General features: G+C 38.7%; 1 protein-coding gene across 4 annotated transcripts; it reads right to left on the bottom strand.

The window, feature by feature from the left end:
- Positions 1-367: 367 nt before the first annotated feature.
- Positions 368-25471, bottom strand: LOC148088390 (uncharacterized). Of its 4 annotated transcripts, none has more exons than XM_087797219.1 (13): positions 25305-25471; positions 23943-24033; positions 20771-22061; positions 20579-20666; positions 16924-19998; positions 15226-15363; positions 5300-5412; positions 4092-4239; positions 3855-4017; positions 3469-3599; positions 1492-1622; positions 1332-1414; positions 368-1256 (listed from the first exon to the last, which is right to left on the bottom strand). In XM_087797219.1, the coding sequence occupies exons 3-12, from the start codon at positions 22057-22059 to the stop codon at positions 1339-1341; spliced, it is 5352 nt and encodes a 1783-aa protein (XP_087653345.1). In that variant the 5' UTR covers positions 22060-22061; positions 23943-24033; positions 25305-25471; the 3' UTR covers positions 368-1256; positions 1332-1338. The 4 variants fall into 4 exon arrangements, with proteins under 4 accessions (XP_087653345.1, XP_087653352.1, XP_087653361.1 ...); XM_087797226.1 differs by having other exon boundaries at positions 20771-22064; XM_087797235.1 differs by lacking the exons at positions 23943-24033; positions 25305-25471 and having other exon boundaries at positions 15238-15363; positions 20771-22073.
- Between the last annotated feature and the right edge of the window lie 267 nt (positions 25472-25738).

The following is a 25738-nucleotide window of genomic DNA, read 5'->3' on the forward strand; positions in this document are numbered from 1 at the left end:
GTAACTCTGTACCTTGACCCACATTATACTTGCAATATCAAATGATTATGAAAGTTAAAAATAAAATTATTCATCATTATTCAATAAATAATTATTTTTAATAGTACAGTAAATAAAATCGATTCAATATAAATATATATATATATACAGTATATATATATATATATATATATATATAATTGTATTTAATACAAATATGGAAAGAAAAGGAAATGAGGGAAAAGGGTATTTATAAAAATTCTTCAAATTGTCTTAAAGGGTGAATAACATGAAAAATTGTAGAAATTGTCATGAAATGGTGAGTGGCATAAACAGGGCAGATCATGTTCTGTATATGAATGAATGAATGTACACGTGGCAGCTCTGGTCATTTTATTAAGAATTTATTTACTCTCAGACACTGGCCAGAACAACACAGTGCAATATACACAAATAAAAATGACAAAGAAGATCATGAAATCAAACAAAAGCCCTCAGAATCATGAAAAGGTGTACATAGAAAATGTCAAGACTCTACATTCACTTACATTACATGAACATTCTGCCCAAGCACAGGAGAATCAACATGGCTGACCAGAGGGGTCAGAGGTCAGTGCTGTAGTGCATCGAATGACAAAGTGCTTTACAGAAGCGCAGAGAGAGATGGGGGGGTGGTGGCTCGACTGGACCAGCGGTCAGGATCTGGTGGAGCCCTGACGTGGAGCAGAACCCCGACATGAGAGCAGCAGTGATTGTTCATGCAGGAGAGCTTCAGTGGATGTCTACCCTTCAGGCTGATTAGTGTAAAATAGTTTGTGCTGACCAGGAGTGTGCGTGGTAGACAAGTCACCTGACCCAACGTCCCTCACCTCCTTCTCTGACAGGAGTGTTTGAAAGTTAAAGCACATGACGGGTCTGTTAAATCAATATAAAGCATTTGATCTCCAACTAGAGGATCGTTAGTGTCTGAAATGTTTCCCATGTTTTCCAGCACCGATGCTGCAGAAGTACATGTCATGAGATCTAGAAGAAGCAGGTTGAGGGTTCCAGTCCCTTTTCTTCGGCTCCAAGTGTTAATGTGGAGAATCCCTCAGTACTGAAAAACCTTCGGGTCCGTGCTTGTTCATCCTCAGACCGATCCTCCAGGAGAAAGGCACCATGCACATGGATTGACCCAAAGAGAACAAGACAAATATACAACAGCAGCAGCGGAAACACTCCTCTCCACTCTGGGTCAGACATTAAGGCTTTGTATAGTTCCATATTTTTAAGGCCACCTGGAAGACAGACATAGACTCAGAGTTCTAAACAGACTCAAACAATGAATTGAGAAGGAAGAGAAACTTTCCTACCTTTGACTTAGCTTTCACTCTCATATTGACTTAGTCGCTTCTTGGACTTCAGCTCTTTCAGCCACTGGGGCGACTTCTCCTCCCTTAACAAACAAAATATATATCAAGTTTACATACATTATATATTATATAGAAATATTTCAGGGTCACTTCCACCTACCCGTTCTCCTTCCCGCCAGGAGGGGGCAGTACTCGAGCAGCCCGTGGAAGAAATGGGGACTTGGGTGAGCGGGAGGCGTGTGAAGGGGAGTCCAGTTGAGTGTCGGTGTCTCCTCTCTTCCTCAGCTGAACCTAAAGGAATAGAGTCACTCACAATTACTCAAATTGAAAAGAGTGATCATTGCCATTTAACTAGGTACACAGTGGTCCTTTAATTGGGGGGTAACGTTCCTAACACTTTGTAATAATAATAATACATTCTCAAAAAACCGAATGAATTTTTAACAAAATGACATATATTAATTGATATTATATGATAGTAATACAGTAAATATGACAAGTAAATGGACAAAATATATATATATATATTTGAACTTGCAAACTTAACATGATAGGAGGTGCCATCCTTCTCAACAACCCTCTCAGTAAGTAAGTCATTTATATTTGTAGAGCGCTTTTCCAGACCAGGGTCACAAAGTGCTTAAACAGTCAAAACAATAGACAATAAAATATATGCTAAAGGATCAAGACAAGTCAGTAACTGCGACCTGAACAGCTCCCATAATTATTTGCCACCCAGCCAACCAATCACAGCTGACGATCACTTGGGACATAGCAACAAAAACTTGAACTTCAAATACAGTGTTGTAGCAACCAATTGGCAGTCACTAAATAGAGAAGTGTCTTAAAGGCATTATGGGAATTGACTGTTTGGTTTTCACCATAAGTAAGGTGGCTTCAGTAACTAGTTCCTGTCGCTATATTAGGAACATTTGTTGAAGTACATCTGCTGTTCAAATAAAACACCTATTTGTAACAGTGTGATTAAAGTGAAGGAGCTTCACCATTATAGATGGCTGCATAAAATATATTCACCTATGCATAACCATGTACAATAAAAAAAAATCTGCAAAACGGCATGATCACGGAAGGCGATATAGCAAGAGAGCACTGTATTTAAAAGAAAAAAAAGTTTCATGTAAACGTATCATAATCTTAAGCAATAACTTCATTAAATTAATTTTATATTCAGGCAGAAGTCAACATGCATGAGAGCTGAAGAAGCACAAACAATGAAAATATAAAAAAGTTTTATAGTTCGGGATGGTTTGTTGATGTTTAAATGTTTTAAATAAAGCTACTTTGTAGATTCAAACCACTTGGGTAGTTAAGAGTAGTTCAAGGTACAATTTTGCGCCACACGAGGGAGCTGTTGTGCTGCTTTCTTCATTCAGATTACACTCACTTACTGTATTGTGACTTAAACTTTGTACTTCATGAATATAAAGATCAATAAATAAAAAAATTAAAATAAGCATTTTCCCCCTAAACATCTTGATCATACATAGTTTCAAACAGTTTAGTGAAAATGTTGATCTTAATAAATGAATAGATTAAATCATGTTTACTAGCAGTATGTTTTTAGACAAAAGGTTATTATAACAGAGTTCAGCCAGAAGCATAAAAACCTGAATGTTCAGTATCTTCTCTCACTTCACCTCTTAATAAACAAGTTCAGTCACATTAGTAATCAAAAAATCAAAAACCCTGATGTATATTTAAAGGGTAAATTCAGCCAAAATTCATATTTCACTCATTATCTACTCACCCTAGGATTATCTTTAGAATAATCAGTTCCTTTTTAGAGTTATAGGCAGAAATAAAAGCTACATTTTCTTTGTCTAAAAAGGTTCAAATACTTCCATATTGCTTGTCTGTAATGTCCATCTTGTATTGAAGCACAAACATGTGAATTTGTTCAGAAAATATATATATATAGTAAGTAAGTAAGTCATTTTTATGTATATAGCGCTTTTCCAGGGTCACAAAGCGCTTATAGTAAACTTGATGTGCCAGAAGGTAAACATTAAATAAATAATCCCAACTGTGGGTTGACATGAGGGTGAGTAGAAAACGAGTGCTAAATATACAGCAGTGTGTCATGACTATAGTGCTTTAATCCATCCCTGAAACCCACCTTCAAAGCAGAGGGGTCTACTCCGGGGAACAGGGCGACCCTCTGAGGCTGAGAGGCAGCAGTCACACTGGCTTCTGCTCCTTCTTTGCTCTGCTCCTCACCGTCAGAGTCCTTGCTGCTCACCTTCTCTTCTGTGAAGAGATTGTGGACTGGACGTGAGTCAAACAGGAAATCACATCTTAATCAGTTTAATGGAGGTCCTGTTGCTTCACAGTGAGTCAGCAGTTGTTTAATCAATACTTCTGAGTAATAGGTTGAATCTTATCAGATTAAATCGGGTGATGATTCAATTGTGGCGTTTAAAAGATGACATCATTTAGAGAGATGCGTCACTATTATAACTTGAGAAGCCACAACTTCCCTCTGCTAGTATCAATCAACCAGACCTGTGGAGTCCCGGTACAGCCAGTCCTCCGCCTCCCCAGATCGTGTCTCTTCAACAGCTGCTTTCTGTCGGGCAGCTCTGGTCGGTCGCGTCCTGGCCGCTCGCTTCTTACCCAGCTGAGCTCTGGACCGTAGGGCGCTGGTGTCCAGCAGAATAATGGGAGCCTGTGAAACATCCCCACAGATGTCTGAGCAACCAACATGGCATGTTACTTGTCGCCAGCTCTGCTGATACTCACATCAGGGAAGGAGAGCGTCTGGTTCTCTGGTGACACACCGTACACGGCGCTGCTGTCCAGGAGGGTCGTCTGTTCGCCCAGTACTGGAGTGGGCCTTCTTGGAGAGGGGCTAAGGGTGCTGTCAGAACTGGGAGTTGCAGGAGTCAAACTGAAATGAGGACAACACATGAGTATGACAGCTCTGAGACCTGCTATATTATTTAACAGGTGTATGACTCAAAACCTTCAGTGAAGATTCTTCTGTATCCGTCTATTGCGTCAGATGTGGTGAAGTATTAGCTGCACTAACCAAATAGATGCTTAATGATTAATTTAGCTTCCAATAATTTATCATTAATTGTGAGTTTCTTTTTTTTACCAAACTCTGAAACTGATGACGTTTCTTCATATACATATACATTACTTATCCACTTCAAAGTGGTTAAGGTCTTGTTTTTTTCAATTGTATTCCTATTATCTTCTTGTCATTTGAGTTTTTCTGGTAAAACCATTTAAAACATAAATTTAATAATGTACATTTTAACAGAAGAGAAATACTATGCAATTAAATTAAAATTTAAAATAATAGTACAGTTCTCCTATGTTTTCCTATCCTATGGTGTAAACCCTGAGATTAAATGGCCAACATCTTACTTTCTTTACACTTTGTTCACTTCATTGATTGAGTTTGACAGAACAGATCTAGCATGTGTGAGGAGAACATATTTATCTACAGTATTGACTTTACTTGAGCACAAATCTTGTCAGGACTATTTTGGACTTTAAGTCTTTGAGACAGCAGTCTGACACTCCTAGTAAATCAATTTTGTAGGTTGAAGACAAAAGACAGATGGAAGGTGAAGGAGTTTCAGAGCTCATTCGGATACATATACAAACAGGTCATTAAATGTGTTGATGATTAAAAAATTATTTCAGGTCTGCAATTAATGAGTAAAATGTCTTTCTTTGTTCTAGACTGACTGAAGAAATTCTAAAGATGAAGTAACCCAGTGTTTTGTTTTTAACTCACGACAAAGGACTGTAAATTATACAATTATATCTCTAAAATGCAGTTTATCTTGCATTACTTTTGTGCCGTTTAAAATGTACTGTGACATTGTTTCATTAAATTGTGACACTTATTTTATGAAACGTCCTTTAATAAAAACAATTATTATTATAATTATATTTTTTAGTCTCTCTGGATCCTCACACAACTCTCCGATTACCTGTCGTCAGTGCGCAGACCCGTCTCCCAGGTTCCATACTGACTATCAGAATCCCTCAGTGGAGTATCTGGGTCTTTCCCCTCCTCGTCACCTGCGCCCTGCTTCTGCTGCACCTGAACACCACATGTAGAAACGGTGAGGTGGAGTAAATTGGGATTATGTAAAACATGGCCATGCAAATTAAAAATCTGGACGTTGCAGGATTGTGGGATTGAGAAGTGAAGTGAGCAAACATCACGACTACATGTTGATCATCAACACTATATAAGGAGTTACACGTGGGCATGTTTTGTTCAGCAGCTCTTATAAAGGCCTGAAAACTGAAGGTGAAGCGACGGGTTCGGGTAGCCAGGACCGGAGATGGGCGGGTGACTGACTGTTTGCTGTCTACTGAACCGTACTTCTTTTAATGAGGCCGGTACAGAGGACACACTGTCTGTGCAGCTCTCACAGGCGTGTCGGTGCATGAAATGATGAAGCCGGCCTATATGAGTTGAAACAAACAAAAGACATTTGCCTGGGTCCTGTGATGTAGCCCTGGGCACAGAAACATGATCCACCTGCCTCTGCCACACGTTACGACCAGAGTTATTGACCGAGGATGTTTGTTTAGGAGTGACTCTGCATTAGAGGCCGGACAACTCTGTATAGAATTGTTCTTGCTTTTGTGCGCATTAAAGCAGAGAAAAAAGAGCCTACAAAGAGGATCCAACACAACTCTAGAGACCCCCCCGAATATCAACATTAGTGGTACAAACATGAACAGGTTGTTCAGCTAGCACCTGTGGTCAAGTTAAATCATGGATCTTCATGACTCTTAAGACATTTCAGCCAGACCTCTTTATATACACCAAAAAGTCATGTGCTCTCACTCACACTAGACCCGTCTGCTGTTCAAGTCAACCACTTTTGTCTTTCAAGTTCAACAACAGGCCAGGACTTGGTTCAAGAGGGTTGATACCTGACACCGTGTCACCTGACCTGTTTTGAATGACACTAAATCGTGCATTTCCTGGTAAGACTTTGTATTCTTTGTAGGCTTCAAAAATAGTTGAAAGAAAAGCCCCTGATTTCAATTTAAATTCATTGCCATGTCAGGTGAAAATGGTGATAAATAACAAAAAAGGGTCAGTTCATTAAGTTAGGTATTGTTTGTAACAGTCTCACTTTAGTCATTCACATTCGGCTGTATTTCAGACTACACTCAAGTTTTGCCACCGTCCGCGGTGTTGAATATTACCGTGTTCTTTTGTCGATCATTAGAAAATACAACCAAAACATCAGGTCTAGATAAAGTGATGCAAGTTAACACATCAAAAAATAAGTATTATACCATTCACCAGATTTATCAATGTCCAGTCAAACCTAACATTTCAAGTAAGGTTTGATAAAAATAAATAAATAGATAAAGCACTTTCGACTCTTTTTAACTAATCCCAATTAATCAAGGTAAGGTAAAAAACTTTATTGAAATTGTTTATCAAATCAAATCAAATCTAATCCGAAGATCTAATCCCAATTTATCAACCTTCTAGGACGTTACGTTCCTTAAACTCTGATCTATTAGTTATACCACAAATCTGTAAGTGTAGATTTGGAGCCAGGGCCTTCAATTTTCAAGCCCCTCTGCTGTGGATTCAACTACCGGCTTCAGTCTGGAGGGCAGACACCCTCTCTATGTTTAAGAGTAATCTTAAAACTTTACTTTTAGATAAAACCTATAGTCAGCATTAACTGAGGCTCTGAACCAGCCTTTTTGTTTTTTTCTTAGCTGCTAACGGCTTAGATTGTTGGAGTGTTAGACACTGAGCTCTCTCTCTATGTATCCCTCTGTTGCTGCATTATATTCATCACACGTGCAGTTTAAACCCAAACTTTTCACAAAGGACTTAAACAACAAAACAATACACAGTTAAAAATACACAAAATTTTAAAAACTGTATGAGGTCAAGACAAGTGTCAAACACAGCAGCCCCAAAAAGTTTAGAAAAAGCCTGCACAAATAAATAGGTTAGAATTTTTCTTGAAAGAGTGAGTAAACTCCATTTAAGGGGAGCGGAAGATCGTTCAAAAGTTTAGGAGCTACAGTCTGGAAGAATTACACATAACCGGAAAAGCAAAGAGACAACCAAAAGACGGCAACAATTTCTAAAGGAATGTTGAGTGTAAACATCTATTAATTGTCCTACTTTAATAATAGTTTCACAATGTATAGTTATGTTTATCTGCATTCCTATGTATGGTGCCAGGTAAGGTTGTAATTTGAATGGCCAACTCCAACACACTCACTTCCAACTTTGTCATGTTATGTCAAGTTTATACATGCACACCCCAGGCCATCAGAGAGTCAGCAGGAGTTCTGGTCTGTATGTATTCGTTGTTGAGAGAACGTATCCCCATTCCAATTTTATTCATTACAAGAACATGCGTGACTTAAAAGGCTCTTTTACTTTTAATCCATAAGGTTCAAAGAACCCCAAAGAGACATTTTACCCTCAAGTTTGCCATTTTTTTATTTACATTTTTTTTCTAAAGGCTTTATACATTTCTGTAATCTAACTTTCCACAAAAGTGTTAACAATACTTGAATAGTGTCAAGCTGATGTCAAGCATGTCTTAGCATCGATATATATTGAGACTAACATCATCAAGACAAGCCAAGCTAATAAAAATTCCAATGTGCTGTAACATGCCCAAACATACTCTCACCACTCATGAAGACAAGTCTAAAAATCTCTAAATCGAGCCATTTGTCAAAATGAGAAATTCCTATGTAGGACTAACCGACTACTCCCAAGAATAGCTATGTTTTCTACACGAGACTGTGGTTGTGTGGGGACATAATTCATCCAGAATGCGTTCAGAAAAAAACAGGAGGCAACACTGAAATTAAAGTCGGAGGAAAACAATGAGACGGGCCACAGTCCCTGGACGAAAATATCTTTATACTTTTGTTTTAACACGTGTCTGCACTGCGTCATAAATTAAATCAAACATATATATATTTCCAAGAGATTAATTCATGATCATGAAAAAGGTCTTAAACCCTATTTAAAAGTTTAATTGAACATGGAATAGCCATATAGAAGTGATTCTTATTTATAAAGATGCAAACTATTAAGGAAAAGTGTGTGGGCTACATTGGCATTCAGACATGAAATTATAAAACACACAACTGAGGACCAAAACAGAAGGTTAACGACCATGACAGAACAAATGGGTGCAAGAGCACTAATGTCCACTGGTGAAAAGGCTTCTCTCTAATATAATCACTAATAACATGCTTCCTCTATACGACAGGAAGGGTGTGCAGGGGAAAATGAACCTAACAAACAGCGGATGGATGGATGGAAGGTCGACAGAGAGAAGACTGAATGATAATCTGTAAAGGAAGTAGCCTTGGAAACTTTTACTTGATAACATATGGCTGACTTCTCACCCTACGACACATTCTCACAGAATGACTGCGCTCCCTCACCGAGGCGTGGCATGGATCAGGAAACATTCAAGCCAAGCCCAGGAATCTTTCTTACAGTCTTTTTTAGGCAGTTACAGTAAGATGTGCAAATATTCCCTAATCCTCAACAATAATGAAGTACATGTTATGATGATTTAACTACACTAAGAGATGTAGAGATAGATATTTAAAATATGATGAATTACTCCCTTTAATATTCTAAACAACACATCACAGGGCGAACTATTTTATTACACCGATACTCATTGTTGCTTTAAGAAAGGTTACATTTCCTCAATATTGTTGAACAAGACATAGGCTTTCTGCTCACAGATATAAAGCAGCACAGCAATTATCCACATTCAACTTGGCTTCATTAGCACTTTGTTTTTTTATTTTTATTTCATTGAAGTTTTGGTGACACACATGTCAGAGAATATGCTGTTTTTGTTTTTTAAGTGCACATGCTGTGATGTGGCAATGGTGCATCATGAAAGCCACGACATTGCTGTTGACACAGAGGGGGGGGGGACAACAAAGTTTCAATCCTATGCATTTTTATGTATAATGTTTCAATGCAACATATTTTCGATTAATCTTTTCTTATTCCAACACCCTGTTCAACTTTGTATGTTAGTTATGAAAAATGACAAAGGAAAAATCACTGCACCAGACAGAAACACTTTCCTTTCTACTCTACTTAGAGATTTGTTTGAGGTATTCCTGAGTGCAATCAGTATCTCTTATCTTTGACCACTCTCTGCCCTGAAGTCTTCTACCAGTTGGACATGCTAACCACAGATGTACCTGCTATACTGCAATAATGGCCAACCAACTTTACCTTCAAGAGAAAAATCAACCACGAACTGAAATTCAACCACGAACTCAAAATCATCGTCCATGTGGCATGACATGCTTATCCACTGACTAATAATAACCAGGAGCGATGTCTACGTCTCATTTTAGCTGCATTGAAAAGACACAGATCATCGTTTATATTGTTGGTCATGAGTCAGCTGAGGTTTATTTAACCTCGGTCAGGTTACCCCAGGTCATTCAACCTTCTAACACAAGTAGCAATTATGCGTCTGTTGAATTATGCATATATAGCTGATTGGGAATGATTTTTACATGGGCTATGTGAATTAATGGATTAACCAATGGTAAAAAAAACAAACATTTAGCTTAAAATTTTAATGATCACAACGGATGGTGTGATCTGTTTAAAGAGTATGATGAGGCTGATATATAATCAATTCTGTATTAATACAAGGGATCCTTATGCAGTTCATCTTTTATAAATAATGGGTACTTTGAAACGGAAAATAGTTTTTCCAATATCTAAATGGGTTTTCATACACAATATTGTGCAGCCAGTCCCCAAAGAGACTGAGAATGTAATGTGGTCAGTTCTGTCAAGGTCAAGTCATGGCTGCATGCACTTGAGAGACACAAGTTCTGAATATCAATGTTCAAATACCCAGAACAACAGCCCGGTCGAGCCCGTTCAGGCTGCACGTCAATGGGCTTATAATAACAGGGGTGTTTTCTTGTGTTATAATTTTGTTACATAAGATGAACATACCAGTGAGGTTTCACTGCTCTACAAGGCATTAGGTTGTAAAAGAGGGAAAGAATGTAGAAATCTAAATGGCTTATGATTTGAGCAAAGAAGAGGTTGGACCTGAAATCAGATGAATGTTGTGTTTTGTTTGGGAAAGGAGTTAGATTAAAAGATTATGTTGGTGACTTGTAGTTCAGCATATAAATTTTCTTTCTTTATTAATATTATGTCCTGAGGATAATGACTCAAGCACAAACATTCGGGTCAGTTTAGAGATGACGCATGATAAGTGAAAGCTAGTTGACACAGACAGTGGACAGTTTATATTAATACGGGAGACGACATAATATATAACATAGGCACCATGTCAGTATACAAATTATAATAAACTCTTGCCATTATCTTTCACTTTAGAACTCAATAACCATCTATTAAACACAGTTGTGTAATAAATATAAACTTGTCATTAGCTGTGTTTCCAGTTGTTAGCTGGTGTTGTATCTTGATATGCTTTGAGAGGAAGAGGAAACGTGCATAAATAATTGTATTTCAATGAAAGTAACTTTCATTTCATTTAAAAAGTAAAAATAAAAGGAAATATGACTTGGCACATAGAAATGGATTAAGAAACCATCGAGTTACTCTGATTCGGTTTCTAACTGAATAAAATATTTATCTGAGTTGGATAAAAACTTAAAATCATATTTGCAAACAGATTGAAGAGTAAACTTTAAATGTTTCAGCGAGATAAAGCTATGGTTGAGATGTAAAGAAACAAGAGAAGGGCACAAGCTTTTAAATGGGAAAAGCGTAGAAGTCATCATCAAGCTGCTCGATGATGAGGCAGATGATACATTCTTTACATATTGGAAATGTTCAGCTACAGACCAGAATATTTGGTCAAGCAGCAGCTGTTAGCACCTCAGTGTTGTCACAGTACGCCCAAGACATTTCTGCAAGATGATTCATAATCTACTTTTGTTTGTCTTTTCTATCGAGTGGCAACTTTCGAGCCGTCAATAGTACATAGAGGCTAAACCTTTCCGCATACTTTAAATTGATAGCAATAATAATGGATGTTTTGTTGTGTGTTTCTTACAGAGGTGGGAGTGTTGGGAGCGGTGCGCCTGCGCAAGGACAGACGTTGCTGGCTGCGCAGTGAGAATCTGCGGATAGACTCCCTGCTGCGAGAGGCTAGGGAGCGCAACGAGTTGGTTCTCTTGAAGTCTCCCGTCCCGTCGTCATCTCGGCCTCCTCCGGATGTTGACAAAAAGCCGAGCGCACCGTGAAAAGAGCGCCGGACGTTGCCTACCCAGCCTGACATCTGTGTGTGGGCCACAGAAAGCTTGTCCCCCAGGTACTCCATCACAGGTCAACACGTGAGGATGGGCAGGTCAAAAATGAGAGTTTCGATCCCGTTACCAAAGCAGCATTGGGGTAGATAGAGTTTGGCTTTCCAATGGAGGACAAGTTGTACTTGAGATTCCCTGACGTGTTCTGCCGGGACAGTGCAGCAGCAGCAGTGCAGACAGTCGAGCAGAGAACAAGAATCAAGCAGAACCAATCAGGTGTGGTTAAGACTGTGGTGGCTTCTGGTCAGAGCACTGCAGCGGAGATGAATCCAGACACGCATCTCACTTTCTCTTCCTAAATGGCCTTTTTGCAGAACAGTTCCCCTTGGGAGCTATTAGAACTCTGCTTCAACTTACAGCCCTGAAGGCTCCAGTCAAGCGGTCTAATGCCTATTTTAACACACTTAGATACTGTGTACCCAACAACCCATTAGATGATATCCAAGTTTTCTTTCAAGCCTAAAATCACTGTTGGCAATACCTAGTTTAATTCACCGATCCCTTATAGACGTAAGAGTGGTATATTCCAACATGTGACTTCCAATGTGAAAATACTAACAAGGAAAAAAACAAACATTTTAAAAAAAGTTACAAAGTGTTTCAAAGGCAATTGGCAATTAATGCCAATTCTCCCGGCTGTGAACTCATCTGTCCTGATGCGACAGCTCTCCCAGGGTTGTTGGTAAATAATCCGAACATCCAACAAGGTGACACTTCCACAGCTTGTGATGCTGTAGTGTTATTATTGGGGAAGAATGGTGCAGAACAGCTGGCAGCTCTCTCACTGTTCAAGTGTGTTCCAGCACAGAAAAAGGATAGAGTTGTGTGGCCGTAAAAACAAAATCCAGAAGAAAAAGAAAAGGTTCTCTCCTCGCCTTCTTCTGCAGGTATGGACAGGTAGGAGATAATGCGTCAGCACTGCTGTTCTTTGCCCTCAGTGCTTCAGGACTCACTGACAAGGAGAAACTGGGTGGAGAGAGGGAGTGTGGCGCAGAGTCAGAGCGAGAATGGGAGGTCCCTGATTCACGGAGGGAGGGAGAGGGAAGTTGACATATGTTTCACGGTGCTGGGTTACTTCCAGCTTATTCCAATCGCAATAGAAGACTATTAGAACAATAAAGGAACCCATATAGAGGAAAGGGAGAGGCAATACTTTCATTCAGAAATGGATTAAGTGTGATCTCATCAGCCATTTATGGTCAGACAAAAAGACCATAAATAGATTTATTAGAATGAAAGAAACATGGGCTTGGACAAATAAAATAGCACTTCATGTACTTAATCCCGTTTATCAACAAGGTGTCGCCTAGAGAAGAAAAAAAAAAGAAATCACAGAAGACTTCTTCAAATCAAACAGCCCAAGAGTTCTTAGAGCTTAGAACTTTTATATTCTTGTAAAGTGTAAGTAGTTAACATGTGCACACCCTAAATACTCCAGATGCACTTCATTGTGTTGACCTCAAACAAAACTGGGTTGGAATACTGAAATGCTGAATCATTGCACATCTGCGCCCTCTACAGGTTATCTCTTGTCGACACCTCTTAAATTCCCCAAAAAATGTAAAAAGTGTGATTCTTATAATACAAATAACACACCAACCACAAAAGTAGTCAGATTTAAAGTAGTGAAAAATACAACAATTTATTTTTAAGATAGCAGATAAAAAGATGATTGTGAGTTCATTAATAATCATTAAAGCAAGTCTATGGATGACAATAACCTTTCCTAACATTTTAAGCATATCCTCCGTTTTATTCGTTTTTAGATAAATTGTATCTAAATGAACACGTCACATTTAACAGTCCCGATTTCTTCTTTTACTGATTGATCACAAGTCGTAATGAAAAGGGGACACTTTTCAAGATCGAATGCTTTTATAGAGAGGATCTATGAGAGATGGGGGGGGGGGAGGTTACGACAAAGTGTATCTTAAATTGATCTTGGACCGCTATTGTACTCATCAGTGTGCTTCTGTTTACACAAGACTGGACCCAAGTTACAGAGCCTCATAATGTACACAAATAGTATACACAGGTTTTCGAGGACCAAACCAATTTAATTGAGCTAAACATCTTCTCTTTCCATCTTTATCCTTTGTATAAGTCAGCTTTAACTGGCAAGGTCACGTCCTTGGTTTACTGGAAGCAAAGTGATGTCAACTAGCTAATCATGTATTGTCCATATTGGACAACCATACCCAATAGTTAATTACTTTCAAATTATATTAAAAAAACACTAATGAATTTAAAACATTATTATTCATACATAAATATATTCTTTACTATAATCACCAGTATAATGAAGAAGCAAGGATAAAGCACTAGGCAGTAAGTAATTCATCACTTTTCTTCGCAGTAAACCTAGAGTGACTCATGGTAATACTGTAACTCTGCTGACATCATCATTCAAAGCAGCAGCCGTAAACAAAGCAGCACTTATCCAACAAACACAGAGAATTAACGATGTAGATGAGCACCGGAACACTTTGGTGTGAGAAGAGAAACTATATTTTCTCTTAAAAAAACATCCAAAATAATCAGTGTGTAGAATAACTTACCCAAAGGCAACGTGAAGTCAAACAGCTTGACCAAAAGAAAAACACAGCTCTCAGCCCAGTGCCCATCTTTGAAATATCCTGTGGTACTGAGCAGCCTTAGACTCTGCCCCCAAATCATCATCATCATCATCATCATGATGTCACCTTACTACCATCACAGCATCTCATGGAGACATTCAAGTCATTTGAAATATCAATTTATCACATTCAGACAGCTAAACAAATTGGAAAGTCAAAAATCTGCGACAAGGAAGAGGAACTAAAAATGCCAAAATATAATAAATCACAATACAAAAAGAAAGTGCATCCAAGTAAAAATGTACCTCTACGCCATTGGCATTATTTTTAATTGCTAGAAATAAAATTAGATGTCAAAATCAAGACACAAAAGAGAAATATAAATTATTTTAGGGGGAAGTTTGTTAAAAGGTGCAGTGGAAAAACCCAAAACATTCCATAGGTTTAAGAACAGTTCCACTGGTGGAACAATGTAATGAGTTGGCAATGATCGTATATACAAAATAACATATAACCAACAACTACATGGATTACTACTGAACCTGTATGTTCTCCAGAGTGTTTATAGTTCTGTTGCAGAAAACAACCTCAAATAGTTTCAAATTTTTGAGTCATCGTGGACATGTACTTCAGCAGGCTTTTGGTTGAATCATAAAACTTTCTTACATTTGGACAGAAGTTCAAACCAAATATAGTGCCAAGTTCCAAACCATGTTCCAGGGATTTCACTTGTTGTCTTGATGACGTTCGTCTGAGGAATAAGTAGTGGTTGCATTTTATCTTTACGATCTGACTAATCTTAACTAGAATGACAGGCCTGGGAGAGTGCTGTGACTCTATTGATGAACGAGGCATAAGATGGGTGTGAAGGCAAGTCACCGAACAACATTCCACATCAGGCAAGCGTGGGTGGGACTCTCAGACGTACTCAATCATCAGTGTGTGAATGTTTCTTCAATCATAATGACAGAACTTACATTTGAACTTACAAAGCTTTGGCGGTCCTGCTCTCTGTGGGAGCTGCGGCTACGCATCCTGGGCAACATCCCCTCTATAGTGATGCTGGATGGGGCAGATCGACGAGACACACTTCGGGAACGCAGCCTGTTCAGCTCCTAAGGAAACCGAAAAACACTTTAACATGAGCATAGATGAGGTTTAGCACTGGAACAAAGAGTCCAAATCATGTTATTATTTGAACAAAACATTACATAGGCAACACTTCTTAATAACATCACTTTGCATTTTCTATTCTAATAGGTTCATTTTTTTATACATTAAAAGCAATATTTAAGAGGTCCATCTCTTTTTAACAATGTATTATATCAATACTGTTCATATTTTGTATTGATAGGTTTTATAGGCCCTTGCACATAATAACACAGCTTATCTAATATGGGTGAAGAATTAGAGTTTGTTTGGGTCTATCTTCACCTTTTTGACATTCCCAAATCAGCGAGCCAAATCATCTTGCGGAAAAAGAATCACCAGATAACATCCTTATCACCTGTATTCTACGAGGGGAGCAGGCAACTCCACTGGAAGGCTCTGTCAAATTATTTGATCACCTTAAAATTTTCTTTACGATAGAAGCAGACCCCATTTTCCAGAACCATATTTTGTCAACTTATATTTATGACCTAGAAATCTCCAAGCTACAGCAAGTGATAAGAAATTAAATTAATTTTGTCTAAACTAAAAAGGTCATGAACTCTCACATCCAAATAAGGTGCTCAGATAGCAAACTATTTTAGTCTACTTAAGGACTTGAGACAAATAATGATACATTCCGTTTATATAGTCTCCCAGGGGCGAGATTTAGAATTGAACCAGGGTTTTGTTCATTGTAAAAGCCAAAACATGACGAGGAATTGTTGAACGTTCAAAGTTCAATCTTGTTAGAGGCTTTAAATGATCAGGTATCAAAGTGCCATTCGTTATCAACTCTTAGATTAAGAAATTCCAATCAACATTTGTAAAATGTTACGTCACAGCACATTTTCCTGGAGTTATCTTGTTCCCTGTTATCTTACATCAACATCTGATAAGAAACACCATCCCTTATACTTGTTGACTGAATGGGTCACCAAGGAGATTATTTTGTCAGCAGATCTTGCAATTTAGTCATAGTATGCTCATTTTACTAAATTAGACTCCACATACATTATATAGCTAACCGAAAAATTAAGATGAAGCATTCCTATGTTCCATTTATAGTCATTATATAATGTTTTAACTATCAATTTCTCAGTTAAAGTAAACCGTCTCAGAAGAGGTGATGCCCTTTACCCAACCCCTTTATTGCACTTTATTATTTACATTCCCCCACCCACATTAAAGTACATTTTAAATGAATGGATGACAAATGTTATTTTGATAAGGGAGAGACGTTGATGTTGTTGCCTTTGAACGACTGATGTGCTTCATTTTTTGAGGTTTGAAAATTGAAGCACTTACATAGTCGTACGATTATAACCCACGATTTTAAAATATAACCATTTTGCACAAGTCCAATTACATTTCTTCATATATTCAAGTGTATATTGTTAGACAACTTTCACCAGCACAATGCAATAGTATAAGTTAATACAGAATATATACAAGTTTAATTCAGACACCTGGCAAGCACTGGTTTTTGGAATTCCTAAGACTGATTCCACATTACGTCGACTCACCTGGGTCGCTTCGGATCTCCTATGGCTCCGAAGGTCTTCTCGGCTGCCGGAGCGTTTTTGTTCTCTTTGAAACCAGATCTGACCAGTATTTAAACTGGAAGAGACTCCCGGAGGAGACTCTACTGGTTTTGCTTCGGTGCCAACATAAGATGTTAAATTTAATGAGTCTGTTGAACTGGGATGTTGTATTTTCACATTGTGGTGCCTTTCTTCCTGCCGAAGCAAGAGTAGTTCTGGACTTGGTTTGGTGGAATTGTGTCTAGACTCAGTTACTAATTTGTCAGCAGTGATCTGAAAAGGCTGCAAATCCCATGGATCCTGCGGGGATTGTGTCCACACAGGACTTGATAAACCACCTGTGGTGGTAGATGGTACCTTCCAGCTTAGATCTCTCTCGGGTTCAGGTTTTGACCTATAATCCAAACCAGTATGCATGTTCTGGTTGATGGAAACAGGAGGAATATTTTTACTAGAAGTTGGATGAGAATGTGAGGTATAAGAGTCGATGTCAAGGATGGAAGGTTTGTAAGACTGGTTTGATCTGGGAGATGGCTCCTTCCATCTGGTTGATGGGTCACTACTTTGGGGAGACACATTGAAGAGAGACTCACTTTGAAGCAGTAAATCCAGATCAACCACTGTGGGTTTAAGGGGCGAGGAATCCAACTTAATTCTTTCCTTCTCCTCGTTCTTTTGCTTCTCCATTAGTCGCTGTCTGTTTACTTCCTGACGTCTAGCAATCATTCTTATTTTTTCTGCCTCTTTTTTCTCCATTTGCTGTTCCATTTCCAAACTAATGGTTCTGTTCTTCTCAGCTTGTTTTTGTTTTTCAAATTCCAAAAGCTGTCTCTTTTCCATCTCTTTAATGAGCTCCATCTCTTCTTTTTTACGACGTTCCTTTTCCAATTCCTGCTGCCTTATCCTTTGGTTATCCAATTCCTGTCTCTCTATATCCAGTTTTTTCTGTCGTTCCTTGTCCAAATCTCTTTGTCTCCTTCTTTCTAACAGTCTCTGCTTTTCCTGTTCGATTTCTCTTTGATGCTCTTCCTCCTTTTCTCTTTGTCGCTCCCTCTCTTTATCAAGTTCTTTCAGTCTCAACATTTCTTGTTCTAATGCCATTTGTTTCATTTTTTCAGCCTTCTCACTTTCCTTTTTTTCAAATTGTTGCTTTTCAAGTTCTAGAAGATTCTGCCTTTCTTTTTCTTTTAGCCTCTGTTTTTCAAACTCAAAAAGTTGAATTCTTTCCAACTCTTTTATTCTTTCAAGTTCTTCCATTCTCTGCTTCTCCATTTGGATTTCCATCAGTTGTTGGTCTTTGTCAAGCTCTTTTTGCCTATGTCTCTCAATTTCTTTCCGCCTTGTTTCCCTCCTTTGTCTTTCTAGCTCTTTCTGTCTCTCATCTTCTCTATGTCTTTCCAACTCCAATCGCGCGTCTTCTTTTTCCCTTTGCCTTTCTTTAACTCTTTGCTTCTCAGAATCCCTCAGCCTAGCCTCTTCCTTCAACATCTCTTCTGCTCTTTGCTTCTGTAGTTCTTTTTGCCTTGCCAATTCTCTTTGTTTTGCTACTTCTTTTTGCATCTCTTCCACTCTTTGCCTCTCCAATTCTCTTTGTCTTGCCAATTCTCTCTGTTTTGCTTGTTCTCTTTGCATTTCTTCTGCTCTTTGCCTATCCAATTCTCTTTGCCTGGCCAGTTCCCTTTGTTTTGCTGCTTCTCGTTGCATCTCTTCCATCCTTTGCCTTTCTAATTCTCTATTTTTTGCTGCTTCTTTTTGCTTTTCTTCTACCATTTGTCTCTCCGATTCTCTCTGCCTTGCCAATTCTCTCTGGTTTGCCTCTTCCCTCTTTCTCTCCAGTTCTCGCAGCCTTGCTTCTTTTTCATAATCTGTCTGCCTCTGTTTTTCCAATCGTTTTTGTTCAAAATCTTGAAGCATTTGCTTTTCTAGTTCCAGTTGTTTACGTTTCTCCAAAGCTTGTTGTTTTGCCTCAAACACTTGTTTCTCTTTCTCATAAGATATCTGACGCTGCCTTTCAAATTCTCTTTGCTTCTCCCTCTCCTTCATACGGGTAAATTCCAAATGTTCTCGCTTCTCAAGTTCCAGTTGTGTCCGTTTTTCTTTCTCAAGCTCAGACGTTGTACATTTGTCACTGAGCTTTTGTTCGTTTTTCTTTTCCACTTGTATAAAACTGTCGGTTTCCTGTACACCCTTGACAGGTGGTTTCGATTTGTATTTGCTGTCATTCATCTGGAATTCTTGAATAGGAAGAGGAATGCCTTTATCCATAAATGTATTCTCCTGTTTAAGAAAAACATCATCATCCATATTAACATCCAATGTAGATGAAGGCTCCTGGATTTGGCCGGTCAATGCAAAATATGTTGCTCTTGGTTTGAGGGAATCCTCTGGCTGGAGAATTTTCAAGCGTTTTGGAGATGCAACTTTGTCATCTTGTTCGACATGATTTTGAACATATTTTTTAATCAAAGGCTCTTCTTCCTTCTGAGTTGGCTTTGGTAATCCATTTTCCTTATTTGACTGTTGGTCAAGACCTGTGTTCCACCTTTGCAAGGAGCCGATCCTCAAGTAACGATGTCCCTGATCTTCTGAACCAGCCTTTACTGAAGCGAGCTGTTGCTCCTCTAGCTGTCGGGTGCGAAGGGTCATGGCCTTATTTTCCCACTGCGCTGTTGGGATGCTTTCACTCACAGCTGTACTGGCTTCAAATGTCTGCAGAGTGCCCACTGAATGTACAACCTGTAGTGGACTTGATGGTGAGATAGGCTTGTAGGTTGCTGTTACTAAAGTATCTTCATCGTCACATTTTTCTTTCTGAATTGACTGGTTAATGAATGGGTTTGCCAGGACTGCTGGTTTTCCATCATCCACCATCATAACACTGTGCTTCTCAATGACATTATCAAACAAGGATGCTCGCACAGTCTGAGGAGCACCGTCATTAACGGGTGAAGACAAATGCAGCCCAGATCCAAGTACTTTTGTCAAAGACTCATTTTTTGGGTTCTCTTGGAGTTCAAAAAGTGTCTTCTGTTTGGGCGAAACCACCAGGTCTTCATTCTGAAATTGAGGAATACAGTATTAACTATGTTTTACAATTACAAACCTTTTTCTTTCACACTAGTAACAGTCATGTTAATAACAGCAATTGTTTTAACAAACGTAAACAACAATATCCATGCGATGAACACACATAGCAGAAGCCCCTGGTAAAACATTGGGTGTGGTGCAGACATACTCAAAGCCTGTGTTGACCTTTTCCCAGTGTTCTCTTGCTTACGCGTTTCATAACAGGCAGAGGCCAGATGTCTAAGGTTTCAAGGCTCTGTGATAATGGACGAAATGCTTCTTTTGTTCTGCCCCATTTTCATCATAGACTCTCAAAAGAGACTCTCAAAAGATGGAAAGTTCTGAATGATTTGTTTCTGCTCATATATGTATTCAACACTGTATTGAACAAGTAAATGAATACAAATAAATATTTGTCCTATTTCAGTATAATTTTTACTTTTAGGAAAGATGCGTACGGTCAAAGAATGGAAACTATAAACTTTGTATTTAACAATGTTTTGCGTGGTTACTTAGGTAACCAGCAAAGTAAAACACAAATAATTAATGTAAGGTTTAGACCCTCTCTTACCCTCCTCTGGGGATCTTTGATGAATTCATGGCCTTCTGTTGTCTCACTGAAAAAAACAGTGCCAAGATCTGGAGACCCCTCAGAAAACCTGAATGACATACATCACAACACAAAAGCCATGCATGACAATGCAATCCAGAGACAAAGACACAGGACAAAACAAGCCAAGTCAAAGCTGAGAACTGTTCTTACTTTTTTGACAAGTCGAGGGGCAGAGGTCGAGGCTTCGGGGTTGGTTTAGCGTTTGGAGCAGGAAGAGTTGGAGAAGAATCTACTGTCAACTGTTTGATGAGATGTTTGACACCCAGGGATGTTTCTCCATCCTGTACCGGAGAGCAAAGATCTGGCATTTGGTCGATGTCTGTAGAACCAGGGGAGGCTGAAGAATCAAGCAGCAGACTGATTCGTGACTTTATGCTCCCAACATGCCGTATGTCACCAGAATCACTTGCATCTGTTTGTTGTATCCTCCTAAGAATTTGTCTGTCTGACTCAGTTGGTGTACCTGCAACATCCGAACATTGTGAGAGGGAACGTATTCCATCCTCTGGAGTGTTTTCTTTGGTGTTTGATTTAGGAGAATTACGGTGCAATGACAGGCCTATTGATTCAAATTTGGATGTGAGATCAGCTGAAAGTGGCCGTCTAGCTGCCCAGCGAGGTGCAGCAACCGGTGCATCCATTTTCGTTGGACTGTCAAGGTAAACAGCAGACACCGGTCTAAGCCTGGGGCCTCTGGGGTGAGGTCGCAGTACCACAGAAGTGTCTTCTGATTCATTTCTTTCCCTTACTCCCTCCTCTTTTTCAAGCTGGGCCAAAAAGCCTAATGACTTTGCTCTAGTCATTGATGCTCCACCCTTTCCAAAAGTAAAATCTTCTGGCTTGTCTTGTGTTGCTTTACCAGACCATTCTGCTGCTGTAGGACTTTTAAGGCTTTTGGAATACCCTAAGCTTGAAGAGCCAGGTTTCTGCCTCTCTTTTGGTACAGGTGGAGAAGGTTTGCTGGGTTCAAATGCATCAAGGATAGGAGCAGGTTTGAATGGCTGAGCAACAGGTTTTATTGTTTGACCAGTATTAAACTTTGTAGATGTTCTAAATGATGTAGATTGAGGTCGGTTGGATGTGTTAGATGAAGGCTTGGGTTTGTGGATGACAGCAGGGGGCTGGGTCTTTTGACTGAACTGTAGCTCAGGCTTGTACCCAGGGATGTGTGTAGACTCTGGTCTCTGTTTTGTCTGGGGCTTTGGTGCAAGTATTGGCTTTAGAATGTTTTTTTCCACGGCAAATGGTTTTGGACTCAGCCTTGGTTTAGGGCCTGGAACAGGCTTGTTGAGTTCTGGAGTGATGATATGAGACTGATTCACTAAAGGAATCTCAAGTAGTGCTTTATTGCTGGAGTCAGTAAGGGGGCTCATGTGGAGTCGGCCTCCTGACGTCGCTCTCCTCCCTTCTGCAGTTGGAACTTCCACCTGTGCAGCCATTCCTGCTGTTCAGAAACAAAGACTCATTCATATATGTGCATATTAACATATTGGTGTCAATATCAACATCATTACAAGCAAGAAATATTTATGAAAAACACAAAATAAAAACAAGTTCATAAAAAGGCAGCAGATAGTACTAAAATTAGAAACGTATCCACTTCAGTGGGGCAACTATTGATACTGAGATTTATTTAATATTTTTTGAGTGAAATGATGTGAAAGTACTATCTATCATATTTTAAAATGTGTACCCCCAAAAGGAACATATATCCTGGACCTCTATTTTACTGATCAGTATATGTCTATTTGCACAAACTCTTTAATGTGCTTAAGCCCCGCCCAATGAAAACACTTTTGTGTAGTGAGATGAAATCTTGTTTACCCTAACCACACCCACTCTGCTATCATTGGTCAAGCATCAAGGTTTGTCAACGCGCATCATCAATCCCAGAAGTCTCCACCTCCAAGGGACTCCTTGTATAAACAAATCAGGCATGATTACAGCTGGCTGGAGGAGAAGTGAAGACTATTATTACGTCATAATCATCTTCACTCTTGTAACCTCTTGTTCGCCAAGATTTCAAATGGGGGTGAACTTTATAAAGTAATAATTTCAAAACGTCGTGAGGATGAGGGACTTACTTACTTATTGGAAAGGAAGACTTCAACAATTAAAACATGCAAATAAGTTATTTGGCAAATAAGGATAGTTTTTGTTTTTTTTCTCATTAGTTGCCCTTTAAAAACAGACCTTCTTTCGAAGAGTAAAAAACACAAGGCAACATTTCTGGTCCTCCTCTCATAAACCAATTTTTGCAACTTGGTTAAATGATTTCTTGCCTTCTCAACCATTTTTTTTAATCAATTATTTTTTTTGTACCAATTGGACAATTTCTTCAAAGGTTTTCCTTTTACCGTGTCATCCATTTTCACAATGTGCCATTTGCCCTCAAACCTATATGGTATCTTATATTGCTGCCAATAATAGTGGTCGCGCAGACAGTGCACAGAACACAGAACCTTTCAATTCTTCATCCAAAGAACAGTGTGACCAAGTTTGTGAGAGCTTTAATACAAATTCATGCGAGAATTGATCTTCCAGCAGGAGATAACAACTCCTGGTAATATAGTAATTATAGAGCAGTATTGCACTCAAGTAAGTAACTCCTGTAAACAAGGTGACATAGGTTAAAAGTAATGTTATTGAAGAAGAAGAAGAAGAAGATTATTAAAGTGAGTTTATTACAATATATGGCCTGAATGTTCTTTGGTGAATCATTTTAAATTATTGTGAAGTTGTGAAGATGATCATGAAAATATACATACGAGTACAATCCCAAAGAAAATAGTAATGCGAGTAGACTAATAATTTCTGAGTTTGCTGCTTTGTAATGTCTACCTGTACCATATGAATGTTGTATCCATGTAGGGGACAGGACTGTATTAAATACATTTTACTTCCTTCAGTGTTGAAAGTGAATCGTTATTTGTGGTAATTAAGTTAATTGTAAATATTTCATCCTTTTAATTTTTCTCTTTGAAGAGGTTTATAGTAACACAGTCCAGTTGACTCGCTTTTGAACCTCTTGGATAACAAGTTACAAGAGCTCCTTACAGAACAGTGTGTATATGCTCATATATTTGGTGTATATACAGGTTGTTGACACTAAGATCTCTCATTTGATTTTTTCATGATCCCTTGTGGCTTTGAAGAGCCACAGTGTCGAAAATGTAAATCTAGTCATGATTTTTCTCAGACGGCCTTAAGCAACGAAGTTAGGGCCTCTCTGTTTAAGTGGATCTATCTTAACGTGTGTTAAGGCTTTCCACATGTTGTTAGGCACACAGGCAGAGCTGTAAATAATCAAAGCATACTTTACCTGAGCAGATGGCTACCTTCTGTTCTTGAGTTGTGGCTTTCCTAGTCACAGAGCAGCAGTATCATACAGCGACCACAGGAAGGGACAGGGCCTAGGAAGAGCGCACTTTAGTGTCAAGAATGAAGATTTCAGCTGTGGTTGACAAATCACAGAAAAGCTAATACCAAGGAGCCCATTGTGACTGACACAGACTTCAGTAAATCCTGTCACACCCTTTAATTGCATAGACAGACAGAAAACAAAACACAACAAAAATAACAATGAAGAGAAAAGTGTTTTAAAAGAGTCAGGAGGACAATTTGTTCAGTTTTTCCATTACACTCACATCCGTAGATCTATAACTATGTTAATAGTGATAGAAGTTTCATATCCTTTATAACTTTAATAATAACCTTTCAGAACATAGGGGAAAAAACTTAAAACGCTTAATGCTTAAGAGAAAATATGTTATTCCTACATTGAATAACATGTATAATTTCCGACACAAGATTTTAAAAAAATATGTAGATGTATTATTATTTGAACTAGAAAAACTGTGGAATTCCATTTTATTTTAGGTTTTAAAAAGTAAGTTTGTTATTTATCGTGTAAATCTACACAGCATGACTTGTTTCCATTAGTCAAGAGTGAAATAACTTCTGATTTGAAGCTCTATCAACTACACATGATGATCGAGGTCAAACTTTGGATGTTGACAGGAAACGCTTTCCTCAGAGGAACGCTAAACATTTACTGTGAGAGAAGCTTCGGTTTACAATAGGCTCGGTCTTTGCTTTTTTTATCAGCAGGTCCAGAGCAGGACATTATTTTAAAAATGTAATCATCGATTGAAACTCATCATTAACGTTAATAAGGAATAATTTAACAACAAATATTAAATTACGAATAAATCCAACCAGTTTGTGTTGGTTTAAAAAGTTTTGTAACGCAACAAAAACTAAGTTTTAAATAAAGACTTAATATACATTACATTCAGCCATGCTTTGACTGATGAATTTATGCACATCAAAAGAATAAAAAAGGTATGAAAACAGGCCAAAAGAACAACCTAAACGAAGCTTTTGCAACAAGTGCTAAACATATCCCCAGAACCTCCACTCACTTCACGCACCTCGCGTTATGGATTCATCCAATTCCACTAAAGTCCCGGTGCAACTAATGCAGTGTTTGCCCGGAATGTTAGAAGCCAGAATAACTATCAGCTAATGAAGAACAAATACTCGAGTACAAACTGGCGGCAATAACAGATCAAATACTACCAGTGGCTCGCTGGCTAACAGCGGAAGCTAACAAGTAAAAAACTCGATAAATGGACTCAACCTGTGTCTCGGTGAGTGTTCGATACTGACCGCAGAAACTTACCGAAACATGACGTCCATCCGTCTCCCCTCTCGCACAGAAGCAGACCCGCAGACAAATTGATTCTTTCCGTGATTTATTCCGACTGAAGCGAGTCGTGACAGTTGGGTTAACACTGGTGTTAGCCAACTTAGCAGGTTCATTAGCTTATCCCGTCTCAGGTTGCAGTGTTGTTGACAGGCAGGACTAGACAGCATCACCAGTCACACTCTAACTAGTACAATGGTCGTTTCCGGTTGACACCTTCAAAATAAAACTTGACCTGTTTAATTCGCGGTTGATAAAGAAGGAAAATATTATCCCATTCCAAGTAATAAAGATATATCTTAAATCGACAATCAAAGAATACTTCATGTACGATTGGAAGAGCAGTGAGTTCAATTTTGAGTTGAACCATTGAAACTTCCGTCCATGTTCTACCCCTGGTGGCTAGCTTA

The sequence above is a fragment of the Callionymus lyra genome, chromosome 1 (genome assembly GCF_982586985.1).
Source record: "Callionymus lyra chromosome 1, fCalLyr1.hap1.1, whole genome shotgun sequence".
Lineage (NCBI taxonomy): Eukaryota > Metazoa > Chordata > Actinopteri > Syngnathiformes > Callionymidae > Callionymus > Callionymus lyra.